The sequence below is a fragment of the Crinia signifera genome, chromosome 5 (assembly GCF_055691185.1).
Source record: "Crinia signifera chromosome 5, ASM5569118v1, whole genome shotgun sequence".
Classification (NCBI taxonomy): Eukaryota; Metazoa; Chordata; class Amphibia; order Anura; family Myobatrachidae; genus Crinia; species Crinia signifera.
Genome location: NC_139221.1, coordinates 211,413,183 through 211,426,755, shown reverse-complemented (window position 1 = coordinate 211,426,755; position 13,573 = coordinate 211,413,183). Strand labels below are relative to the sequence as shown.

At 41.2% G+C, this 13,573-nt stretch overlaps 1 protein-coding gene across 2 annotated transcripts in view; it reads left to right on the top strand.

Annotated features, from left to right (window-relative positions):
• Nucleotides 1–13,573, top strand: part of LOC146080828 (mediator of RNA polymerase II transcription subunit 1-like) — a 141,300-nt gene that overhangs the window by 65,238 nt on the left and 62,489 nt on the right. For both annotated transcript variants that reach the window (XM_083188505.1, XM_083188504.1), the window contains exons 3-5: nucleotides 6,336–6,420; nucleotides 6,508–6,562; nucleotides 7,864–7,996. In XM_083188505.1, the coding sequence (XP_083044631.1) occupies nucleotides 6,336–6,420; nucleotides 6,508–6,562; nucleotides 7,864–7,996 (273 nt within the window). The remainder of the gene's footprint in view (nucleotides 1–6,335; nucleotides 6,421–6,507; nucleotides 6,563–7,863; nucleotides 7,997–13,573) is intronic.

Genomic DNA, 13,573 nt, shown 5'->3' with positions numbered 1-13,573 from the left:
CTTTAATTTACATTATATATATTTCACCTGCCTGCCTCTTTAATAGGGGCACCCCTGTCTGCAGTGCCCCAGGCCCACATAGCCTTAATCCGGCTCTGCTCGCAACGCAATTGGCCCTCTTGCTATGTCCTGCGCCATGGCCCCTCCTCCATCTTATCTGTGTCCTGACTCCTGTGTGCCCATACATGGGCTCTTGCGGGCGACTACACCTGTGCTCTCTGCAGGTCCTATGTGCTGCAGCATCTGCACAGCACGGAATCAGTGCCTTTGGTGACACATCAATTGGCGCTGCGCCTCTCTCTCTTCCTGCTGCCTGGCCTGTGCTGGCAGGAAGAGAGAGAGGTGCAGCACCACTTTATGCGAGGCAAGAGCAGGGAGAGGCGCAGTGCTGCATGATGTGTTACCAAAGCTGCTGACCGAAGCCGCAGAGAGCCCAGGTAGGCTGTCATATGTATTGAGACGGTAACAGCAGCATTATGCACTGTGCAGTGTTACATGCACCCCTGCACTGTTATAATTGGGATTTTTAATATCCCATTACATAACACACTGCTAGGAGCATGTGTTTATATGTGTGGGGAGGCGGGCGGTGGCACTATGACATGAGCTTGCTCCGGGTGCCATGGCTTCATGCTACGCCACTGCAGCCACATTGTTAATGTACAGAAAATGTATACTTCCTTCTAATGTGGCTATTTGAAGTATTATGAGACAAATATTAGACCACTTATAAACCCAAATGAGGTTCCAGAAAACTCCTAATGACCATGGGATGAGTGTATTATAATAATAATAATAATAATAATAATAATAATAATATGGCAATTGTGTTTATAAACATTTTGGTAGGGGGATAGGGTCAATAGTTAGGCAAGTATTGGGTCAACATGGGGTTAGGTTGACATGGGGAAGGTCAACAGTCAAAAAGTCAACATGGGGTTTTTAACTTTTTATTTTGAGCCGACGTGATTGAGCCCTAGGGCAGTGATGGCTAACCTTGACACTCCAGCTGTTTCTGAACTACACATCCCAGCATGCCCTGCTACAGTTTTACTATTTGGCCATGCTAAAACTGATGCAGGGCATGTTGGGATGTGCAGTTAAACAACAGCTGGAGTGTCAAGGTTAGCCATTGCCCTAGGGCATGGTAGGTAAAATAGTGTGCAGAGGGCAGTGCACTTTTTTAGTGTCTCTGTTGACTGTCGACATTCGGGTAAAAAAAGTAAAAAACCCCATGTAGACTAAATGACCATGTCGATCAAATTCCATGTAGACCTTCATGCATGCTGAGTTGTTGTCTATCCAATGATCCAGAGCCCTGCCAGGATATCATTGTAACCATATTTGAGGTTCTCTGGTATGAAAGGTTGGTACACACTATGCTGACAGACCAACCCATTTTGTAAGCACACACACTTGCCAATCGGCTGCACAATATGCCTAGCCAGGCATCACAAGGGAATTTGAATTTGCTCGTCCAGCTGTGGCCTCATTGTAGGCGGTCCATTTGGTTGGCATATGGGGCAGGTGGCTGTACATATAGCCAGACATGTCGATCATATCTGCATTGGCTGTGCTGCAGGGCCAACCTGTTCGGTCATGTCAGCAATATATACTCTCAATGATGCACTCTTGGTATACGGTTTGTCACTCACCCTTGTGCATTAATTGGGTTAATTAACATAAATGTTTTTATTTTTTACAGATCTTTGACAGATCTGTATATGTGGCTATGTAGAGTGTATAATATCTCCAGAATTTAATTTCAATATCGGAGAAGGTAAAATATAACTCTCCATACACATGGAGGGTTAATGTATCATATAATAGTATATTACACACCTAAACATGTAATGTTTCAACTATATTACCATTCTAAATCCTCCATGGACCAATCATATGGTGACAATTTAGACCCCCCTCCCCACCCAATAGAATATACTGTAGAGCAGTGGTAGCCAACTCCAGTCCTCGAGAGCTACCAACACTTCACGTTTTCCAGCTCACCTCACAGATACACAGCTGTACTCATTACTCACTAACACATTTTAAAAGATCCACAGGTGGAGCTAATTACTTCACTTGTGATTCTGTGAGGAGGCCTGGAAAACATTAACTGTTGGTAGCACTCGAGGACTGGAGTTGGTTACCCCAGCTGTAGAGTATTGTATTGTAGTCACCTTCACATTGCTTGAATACAGCCATTAACATTGAGACGTCTACCGGGTGTTACATAGTTGTTAAGGCCTTTGGTTTTAGTGAGTATAATCTATTAGCGTCATCCCTTGTTATACGTAGTGTATTCTGATGTCTTTAAAGACAGATGATGACTATTGTTAGTACCCCTGGATGTTTTTAATCAATAGATGTTTATCCAACCTTATTTTAAAAGCATTTATTGTGTCTGCCGACACCACATCCCCAGGAAGAGAGTTCCATAGTTTTGGCTGCCGTGACGTGAAAATGTTTTTCCTTCTAAGGGAACGAGCTCTTTCCTCTAACCCAAACTCATGCCCACGTGTCCTGGAGTCCTTCCTTACAGTAAAAATGGCGCCTGATATATTTGTACATGTTAGCCATGCCCCCCTTAAGCGTCTCTTCTCTAGCGTAAACAATCCCAGTTTGTTCAATCTGTCCTCATGGCTTGAATTCTCCATTCCCTTTATTAGCTTTGTTGCCCTTCTGTGGATTTTTTTTCCAGTTCTATGATTTTTTTTATTTTTATTTTTTTTATAGTGCGGGGCCCAGAATTGTACCCTGTATTCTAGATGTGGTCTAACCAATACTCTGTACAATGGCAGGATTACTTTTGAGTCCGTAGTTTCCATATCCCTTTTTATACATGCTAGTATCCGGTTGCTATGTGACATTAAGTACTACAAACCCAGTTATAAATTTTGACCATTAGGTTCTTTTCAAGTTCTGAGTTACCCAATGCCTCCCCGCTTAGGTTATAACTAGCACATTGGCTATGTCTCCCAAGGTGCATAACTTTGCATTTATACACATTGAACCTCGTTTTCCACTTTTTTGCCCACTCTTCTAATTCTAAGCGTGGAGACATCCTCGGTTGATCTAATTACTTTGCAGTTTTGTGTCACCTGCAAAGATGGAAACATTGCTGAGTATTCCCACCCCAATATAGTTAATAAATATGTTAATTAAAATGGGCCCAAGTACCGACACCGGTGGCGCTCCATTTAGTACTGGTATCATATTTGATACTGCGCCGTTCACAACCACTCTGTTCTATATTACACAGCCAGTTCCCTACCCATCTACAAATTCTTACCCCTAGTCCCAGTTCCTCCATTTTATTGATCAACCTCTTATGTGGCACTGTATCAAAACCCTTAGCAAAATCCAGGAAGACCACATCTACAGCATTTCCATCTTCAAGGTTTTTGCTGACATTCTCATAGAAGCCTAGCAAATTTGTTTGGCATGAGCGATTTTTCACAAACCCATGTTGGTTATTACTGATTTAAGTTATGAAGATCTAAATATTTTTGGATACATCCCTTAAAAATCCCTCAAATAATTTACCCACTATTGAATCCCTCAAATAATTTACCCACTATTGATGTACTCACAGGTTTGTGGTTAGCTGGGTCATTCCTTTTTTTTTGAATATTGGCACTACCTCTGCTATTCCTTTTGGTACCCTAACCGATGAAAGTGTGTTCTCAAAAACGTAATACATAGGGATTGCTAATTCTTCCCTTAATTTCATTTGTACCCTAGGTTGAATCCCATCTAGGCCTGGCAATATGTTTGCTTTGATTTTGCTGAGCCGCGATTTTTATCTCATCTGTTGTGAAAGGAATATTGAGATCTAGCTTGGTCGTCCCATTTGTGGTACCTGTATCCACTGTCTGCTCTGCTCTAGTAAACACTGATGAGAAAAACTCACTCATTTAACAGTTCTGCTTTTCCTTTTATCCCCGGTGCTGAGTAGATTGCATTAAGGTGTTAAGGAGCCCATACACGCTCGTTTTGCGGCGGCTCCGTTTTGTACTATGCGATGCGTGCTCCCGCGCATCACCTAGTACGGTACAAAAAGTATGTGCTGCACATACTATGTGTACTAGCTACACATCGCATTGGATCGCATTGCATGCACAAGGCATGCGATGTGTACTATTTAAGTCCCGAACGGATCCGTTAAACGGACCGTGTAAGGCCAGCTTTAGCGTTTGCTGCAATATTCCGTGGTTCTCTAGTGTCTTTACTTTTTTTAAATGGACAACGGTCTCAAAACTCAGATGTATTAGTAAGTTAATTTACATCCTTCATCACACACCACAACACGGTTAAGTGACCACCATACAATACAGAGAATATCAGTGACCACCATATGCTACAAATATCATTCGACTGATCGCAAGAGAATACAGAGCATGTCGGTGACTGTCAGGATCTGATTAAAGGTTCCAGATGCCCAAGGTTAACATACGTGTAGCTCCCCTTGTAATGCTGTTAACACCAGGGCTTTTTTTCTCTCCCAAAGCCCTGAAACCAACTCCCCCCCCCCCCCCCCCCCTCAACAACTTTACTTTCATTAACCTTTTACCCTCTTCTAGAAAAATACTAGAACTCTCCCAGGATTGCAGGTTCAGCTCCATTCACCCCGCCCGCCTTCCAATGGTTGCACCACTGTTGACCCCAGTGTACATTTCCAGAGAGTGGGGTCTTTAGTACATTGCAGAAGTACCGTGGCTGACTACATGCTGTAATAACAACAATGCTGAGGCCAGTGGTTTGTGTCCTGTTGTGTAAGACTACAGGAGTCTTTTTTTTTTTTCTACATGTACTGTCTGATGGTTGCCTGGGATCAGCGGCGTAACTATAGCACCGCAGCAGCCGCGGGGGGGGCTGTGCATGTGGGGGCACCGGGGGCTGTGCTTTAGTTACACCCCCCCATCCCCCGCAGACTTGGCCGCTCCCATATAGCACACAGTTCTCTGAAACTGTCTGCCGTATTGGGGTGGCCATTTTGTGGTGGTCCTCAGCAGAAGAACGGAGCCGCCGGGTAAGGCTGCGGGGGATTGGGGGGGGTTTGCATGGGCGGCGGGTGCTTGGCGGCGGGGGGGCACCCCCCCTAACGGTGGGGGGCTGCCCAAAACTTAGCTACGCCGCTGCCTGGGATGCATTTGGATACTGTTGGACGGATTTGGAGGAAACCAACACAAGATGGCTTGATTGGGTCCAGATTAGGTTTATGGCCACTAAAACCCCCAATCCCAAAGCCATGGGGGGTCTTGGTGGCCCAAAAATGGGGTTGACCACTACACAAAGTGGGGAAAAGTTGCGTAACACAGAGGGGTAGAGAACATAGGGCTTAAGAAAAAAAATGTGGCCATGTGGAAATGGAAATATCAGACTGATGACAAATGGTCTGGGATGCCTAAATGAGTGCTTGGGTCCCTGATTTGACTTCTTGTTGGTGGGAGCCATGGAGAAGCCAGGGGAGCCTGTTCTGGGCCTTTCAGTGGCCAGTTTTAGATGAAAACTTCAGAGGGGTGGCATTGGATTGGGAGTTCAGGTGAGTTACAATGCCTCCTAAACTAAAGGTGCCCATACACGGTATAATTATTGTATACAATATCCCATTGCATCGCATCTAATCGAATTGCATAGATTTTGTAATGCAATGAGATGAGATCTAGTACATAAAGTATGTGCAGCACATACTTTTTGAGATGTGTGATGGGAGCGTGCATCTCATCGCACCCAGCAATTGTACTGTTTATGGGCACCTTAAATCGGCGCGTGACGCATCTAACGGCACCCCGTGGAGCGGGTGAGCACCGGCCCTGTTTGTAAATAAGAAAACTGGCCTCTGATGCATCCGCTTTCTTTTTGTTTTTTCTTCAATGGCTATAAAATAGAAGTGGTTGAACCAGTCCTCAGCATGCATCAGCAGTTTATGTTCTCCAAACTACCTGCGGATCTGTATGTTAGGACTGAGTGCACCACATGTTTGAAATTGTGACTGTACCCTCTACACCTACTGTATGTACCAGCTAGGTGGTTGGCAAAACGTTAACTGTTGGCAGGACCAAATGTCCAAATTAAAACCATTTTGGGCGATTGTATCAATATTTGGAGAGAAATAAAGCAGCAAATCTGCTTCTGACACTTTTCAAAAATCACTTGTAATGTGGATGTTAGGCATAATTGCTGATACTTTATCTCTCTCCAAGTCTTGATACATATTTTCCTTTGTCTCTTGGAACTCTAGCTTTCCAGACTTCCTCTGCACATGGCCTACACCTGAATAAATGAAAGGCAATAAAACTAGAAGTTCAACCTACTGTGTCACTTACTTTTAGGATAAACCTGCTGGAAGAGCTATAAGGGGTTGTATAGATCATCCTGTTTTGAGATGCACAAATACACTACAGGAAGCTGTAAAAGGTATGTAGAAAAGCTACAAACCACAATTACTGTATTAGTTAATCTGTTTGGTATAAAAATAATTTATTTGTTTTTGTCTTATTTCAGCAAAATCCCTCTCTACCTTATTAACTCGCATAGAATCCATATCTAACCAAAAGGGGTAAGTCCTTGTCTCTCTGAAATATATCATTTCATCAATGACCTATTTTACTGTATTATGAGACTTGGTACAGCAGAGTTTGGATTGACTAGATTGTTGTACAAACATTCCTCACTTAACGACCTACCTGTTTACCGACCACTCGGACTTACGACCCGGGCCTTCGTTTAGTGTCCGTGCTGTGACTCCTCGGACTTACGACCCTGCCTGCTCTGATTTACGACCTGCCCGCCTACCCTCTCGCAGTTACGACCTGCCCTGCCTGTTTAGCGAGCCTTGTCTCAGAAGTCTTAAGAGGTTTTATATATGCTCGTTTAACAACCAATTCACTTAACGACCTGGTCGTATCAACGGATCCTGGTAGTTAAGTGAGGAATGTCTGTATTATTATTATTATTATTATTATTATTATTATTATCTTTGTTAGAAAACTTGTACAATTTGGCTCCTAAACTGTAATTATATTTTTTTAACCCAGATAATTCTGTATTTGGCTTTATATTGCTTTCTTTTTTTTTTTTTCTTTTTTTTTTTTTTTTTTACTTTTCATCAACAATTAACTTTTTGGGTTAAATACAGTGCCGTCTTAATGGCATAGTGGGCCCTAGTCAAAGCAATGCACTGGGGCCCTTACTAACGTTGAAAAACATAACTTCCCATGGTGTGTCTCCACCTACTATCAGTCATCCAGCAATTGGCATGCTTACAGCCATTAACTCAGGGGTTCTTAATATTTGAGTCACAGCGCCCTAAAGTATAAGAATTTTTTTCATGGCACCATTATGCCAAAAAGTATATTATCGAGACTTTTTTTTTTTTATTATTTTTTTTAAATATTGAATTAAGTAAATTGTGTTTGGCCATCCTTAGTTTCAGTTATAGGTTGAGGGCCAGGATATACTTCTATTTTTCCACATACTGTATTTTATGAATGAAAGTTACAAACACTGGTTTGGTCTATGACAGTGGTTCCCAACCCTGGTCCTCAAGTACCCACAACAGTGCATGTTTTCCAGGTCACCCAGCAGGTGCACTCATTATTCAGACACATTTTAAAAGATCCACAGGTGGAGCGAACTACAGATGGAGCCGGCTTTAACTTTGCAGGGTGCCACAACACCGTTTGGGAACCACTGCACTAATAGATTTGCTGTAGGCCGGTAGAGAATGTTTCTTAGTAGCTCTGATTTTGTAGAATTCCTAATCAAAGCAGCCAGGCAGCACTTTTTTTTTTCTTCTTTTTTTGTGCAATTAACAGATGCAGTTTTCAAAATTACAAGTATTTTTCACAAACTCAATAGGTTGGAATCTCACCTTGGACCCAATGGAAGAATTTGCTATATCACATCAGAAATGTTCTATATAGAAGTTAAAGTGAAGAGAAATGGACATGTAGCATTTGTCAAACTTGCTCACCATGGCGAATCTCCAACGGTAACATGTTTTTATGTTATGTCTTTATATTTCTAAAGTTTGTTTAATGAACTGGACACTGGCTTAAATATAAAAATGGAATATGCTCTATCAGCTTCTAGCCTAAACAATGGCTTTCATGGCTATGTACTTTTCTTCTGGTGGATGCTCAATATTCGCTATAAAGGAGGCAGTGTTTTCCCTGTAATTGTATTTAAAATAATACAACGACTATACCTATGACACATTCTGTGTCCTGAGTATTTTCTTTATAATATTTTAGTAATTTGTATCATTTAAAATTAGTTTGGGAGGCACCGATAAGTGGGCATCCCAAACAAGTGTAGGGGGGGTGGAATATTGCTAAGCCATGGGCTAAAAATATGGAGCAAAAGTCTGTTTTTTCCTGTGCACAACAATCAATAATCTGTAGGCTGCTGTGAGACGACACCTAGAGCCTCCACCAAACACTCCAAACAAATTCAAAAGTACATGCAAAAAAATTTGTGCTCTCAAATAGCACCACCAGATGTTAACATCCACCAGAAATGTAAATTAACTTTCCTTTTCTCTTTTGGAGTTTAGAAGAAGCTTTCAATATGTAATTCTTGAATTCTTATACTGGATATATTCTGATTTTTTTAATTCGCATATAGATCCACCATATGTGGATACTGCAACGTGTTGCTTCTTCCCGTGTGGATACTGTGAAATCTCAAAGACAAACATCCATAGTGCAATACTGTTGTGTAATTAAAAGAATACTTTATTATACAATTGCACTCACATTTAGGACATAAAAAAATCGCATATAACCAGATATATATGGTTAGTGCCCGTCTGGAGAGTCAACTGTCAGGATATCCAAGTGTTGGTATAAGGAAACAGCCTGGTTACAGTCCCGGTAACTGATAGTCCAAGATGCGACTCCTTACTTGTAATCCTAACAGATCCTCCGTTCCTCAGATGGGGATTAAGTGACTTCTTGCCTTAGCGCTTTCGGACGTGCTGTCCTTCATCAGAGGCATAAGTCACTAATGCCAGACATGGGTTTTATACCCTCCTTAATTTCCCTAATTACCCATCATTCCCATTCAAAATTCCCGCCCCCCTTGTTACCTAGGAGATCGCGCCATTCCCATAAGCATCTCCCGGAAGTTACGTTCCATCACCTAGGAGATCACGTCGATTACACAGTCCTAACGACGTATAGCCCGGAAGTGACGTTCCATCATCTTTGTCCAAAACATATTGCGGTAGGAGCCGGATATGACGTGACTTCTTTCTATAGTTTTACTCCAGTTACCACAGCAACTCTTCCGGATATCATACGCAGTCGACGGGGGTTTGACTGTGATTTTGCATTATGCGTTCCATTTGTCAATTCCTGCGTTCCAGACATCAGGAAGTGCTTGTCTTATTTATACCGATAGTGTATATGAATGTACGGGAGTCCATCATAAAGTGCATGTGAGGATAAATATAGATAAAAACAAAGTTACCATACAGATAAAAATTTGATAAAAATATACAGTATAGCTACAAACAACTTTAAGAGCATTATAAAAGGATATCACTTGGTAGCATACATTAAAAACTATTCGTCATAAAAGCATCATAAAAACCACTTGAGCTCAAAGTCAGAATTCAGGCCTAACGGGATAAGAGTCTTTAATTTAAAAATCCATTTCATTTCTGTTTTTGCCAGTCTTATATCAACATCTCTAGTTTTCCACGTTGGCATGATTTGTTCTAATGCCCAGAATCTTTTAATACAATGTGGATTGGAATTATGCTTTGATTTAACCCCTTCCCGACATATGACGTACATGTACGTCATATGACGGTTGCGGGGGAATCAAGCCAGCTCACGGAGTGAGCTGGCTTGAAAGAGAGCAGGTAATGGCTGTATATTACAGCCAGGTACCTGCTCTCACGGCCACGAGCGGCGAGTTCGCCGATCGTGGCCGTTTAACCATTTAAGCACCGCGGGCAAAGCGCCCGCAGTGCTTAAATAGCTGATCGGAGGGGGGGCGCCCCCCTCCGGCGGCGAGATCGGAGGGTGCCGATCGGTTGCCATGGCAGCCAGGGGTCTAATGTAGACCCCTGTGCTGGCCATGTCAGCATTCCTATTACATCCTGCCTGAGGCAGGATGTAATAGGAAGTGCTGAAAATCACTATGTTCAGCCATAGAGCTCTATGGCTGAACCTAGTACAGGCGATCGCGCCCCCTAGTGGTCAAGTACACTAGGGGACCTTGTAGTAAAAGTAAAAAAAAAAAAAAAAAAAAAAAAATATTAAAAGTTCAAATCACCCCCCTTTCCCCATTTCACAAATAAAAATAAAAAAAAATAAACCTATTTGGTATCGCCGCGTTCCTAAAAGTCCGATCTATTAAAATATAACATTAGTTATCCCGCACGGTTAAAGGCGTAAACGGAAAAAAATTCCCAACGCCAAAACTAAGTTTTTTGGTCGCATCGCCTACCCAAAAAAATGTAAATAAAAGAGATCAGAAAGCCGCACATATCCCATAATGGTATTAATTAAAAAGTACACTTCAGCCCGCAAAAAATGAGCCCTCACCCAGGTCCGTAGGTGGAAAAATAAAAAAGTTATAAGCCGCAGAACATGGCGACGCGACGCAAATTAGAAAAACCGTAAAATTTTCTATTTTTTTTTTTTAGTGGTAAAACGTAACGAAAACTATATAAGTTTGGTATCACCGGAATCGTAACGACCCATAGAATAAAGATAACCCATCATTTTAAACGAACTATGAACTCCAAAAAAAACGTAACCTGCGCAAAATTGTGGAATTGCGTTTTTTTTCCTTTTTACCCCACATTGAATTATTTCCTGATTCCCCAGAATATTATACGGTATAGTAAATGGTACCATTAAAAAGTACAACTTGTCCCGCAAAAAAAAAGCCCTCATGTGTCTATATAGCCGGAAAATTAAAAAAGTTACGCTTATTTGAACGCGAGGAGGAAAAAAAAAAAGAAAAGTTAACAAAAAACGCCCCGTCGGGAAAGGGTTAAAATGAGATGAGACTGGATGGGTTTCTAATCCCCGTTTGATATTTCTTATATGTTTGGCCAGTCTGACCTTGAGACCCCTAGTGGTCTTGCCAATATATATCAAATTACAGTCACATTCAAAGGCATATATGACGTTTATTTTATTGCAAGTGATGAATTGTCTAATCGGATATACTGTATGGTTTCTTTCACCTGAAATTCTTTGATCTTACTGGGCCCTTTTGTGTGTTTACACATCATACATAGGCCACATCTGTGAAAGCCTTGACTCTGAATATTGCTTCTTTTTACTGGATCTAAAGTACTTTTTACTAATTTATCTTTTATAGAGGGTGCCCTCCTATAAATAAAACCAGGTTTGTTTGGAATTAAACAGGATCCTGTTTCAAAAGTGACCAGTGCTTATGAAATATTTTTTCAACTTCTTTATGATGTGAGTGATATCCACTAATGAATGACCACTGTAATTTTTCAACTTTCTCTGGTTTTTCTTTGTTTTAACAGAGTCATTCTTTGTTCTTTATCTATTAAAGATTTATTGTAACCCTTATCTAGAAATCTTTCTCCCATTTCTATAATTTGGGTATTACACACTAACGGGTCCAAACAATTTCTTTTCACTCTGAGGAACTGGCTATATGGAATTCCATTCAGCCAGTTTTCGTGATGTTGGCTACTTTTTTAGAATCTGTTGGTTTTCTATATACTTTAGTTTTTAATACATCATCTTTAATATATATTGATAAATCTAGAAAATTGATGGTATTTCTACTTATATCAAATGTAAGGTTGATATTAAAATCATTTTGATTTAAAAATTCACAGAAGGTTGTTAATTCTTCAGATGATTTGTTCCAAAAAAAGATTACATCATCTATATATCTATGCCACAGCACCAGGCCGTCCCCCAGCTCATTATTATGCCAAATCCTATGATCCTCCCAATAGGACATAAATAGGTTGGCATAGCTGGGGGCGAACCTGGTGCCCATCGAGGTACCGATGCGTTGTAAATAAAAGTGGCCATTGAAATAAAAATAATTATTGTTTAAATTTAATTTGATGCTTTCTAAAATGACAAATTTCAGTTCTTCTGTGTACTCTGTCTTATCCAAAAAATAGGAAACTGCTTCAATACCTTTGTCCTCTGTTATAATTGTGTACAGAGTAGATACATCAGCGCTTAACATAAAATATTCTTTTTCCCATTTCACTTTATTTAAGACGTTTAAAACTTCTCCAGTATCCTTTAAAAAAGCTTTTGTAGTTCTTACTACGGGTTGCAGGTACAAATCTATTACAGCCGATAGATTTGAAGAAATACTATTGCAACCCAATATTATTGGGCGGCCAGGAGGGTGGAGGGGGTCCTTATGGATTTTTGACAAGGTATATATTGTGGGCACTGTGGGATATTTAATATTTATGAAATCGCATTCATTTTTCGTGATAGCACCACTTTCTACTGCCTTAGTAGTAAGGTCCAGGAGAGCTTTTGTATATGCGAATTAAAAAATCAGAATATATCCAGTATAAGAATTCAAGAATTACATATCTTTCAATATGTAATTCTTGAATTCTTATACTGGATATATTCTGATTTTTTAATTCGAAAAGGAAAGTTAATTTACATTTCTGGTGGATGTTAACATCTGGTGGTGCTATTTGAGAGCACAACATGGGCTAAAAATGCCCATAAAAAATTGGTAAAAGTGGCACTTCTAGAAGTGATTCACTGTGATTAGACAGCTGATCAAGCTGTCCTGTCAATTAAGTTTCTTGAAATTGTTACACAGGATCAGATTTAGGGGTCATGGCACCCATAGACACGGCTGGTGCTACCCTCTCAGCAGAGGATGCAGTGCAGGGAGACGCCGGGCAGTAGAGACGCTCTCCCCATTCTACATCCCCTGCTATCCTCTGTGGCTGCTGGGTGCCGCTGTGCCTGTCACGCTGCATGACGAGCAGTGGCGCCAGCAGCACAGAGCTCCCTGCCGGCTCCTAACCACCTAATCAGCGGCAGGGACCAAAAAGGGGTGGGGCTATATGAAAGGAGGGGATGGGGCTACACTGGACATAGGGGCGAAGCTATAGGGGAGCAAGAAACTGGTAAACAAAAGGAAGCCGGAGTGGATGAGCTGTTAGCCTGAAGTGCCCTGAACTAGGTTAGTAAAATGTGAGCCTACTACTGTCGGCAACTGGTGTAGGCATATGTATGGGCAATGCTTCTACTGTCGGCAACTGGTGTGAGCGTATGTATTTGCAGCGCTACTATGGTCGGGAAACTTTGCAGTTATGTATAGGCAACGCTTCTACTGTGGGCATATGCAGGAGTACTCGGGCATAGCGTGTGTAATAATGTCATATGGGTATTACGGTGTGGCATGACGTATAAAGGGCATTACCGTGTTGTTGGTACTTTTACATGGTCATGCCCCTTCCCCAGAATGTTTATAAGCCCTCATTTGATTAGGAATCTTATTTTTAAAAATCCATGAATTCTGACTTTTTTTTTCGCAAAAACGGCCAAAATAGCATGTTTTTTTCATTTTC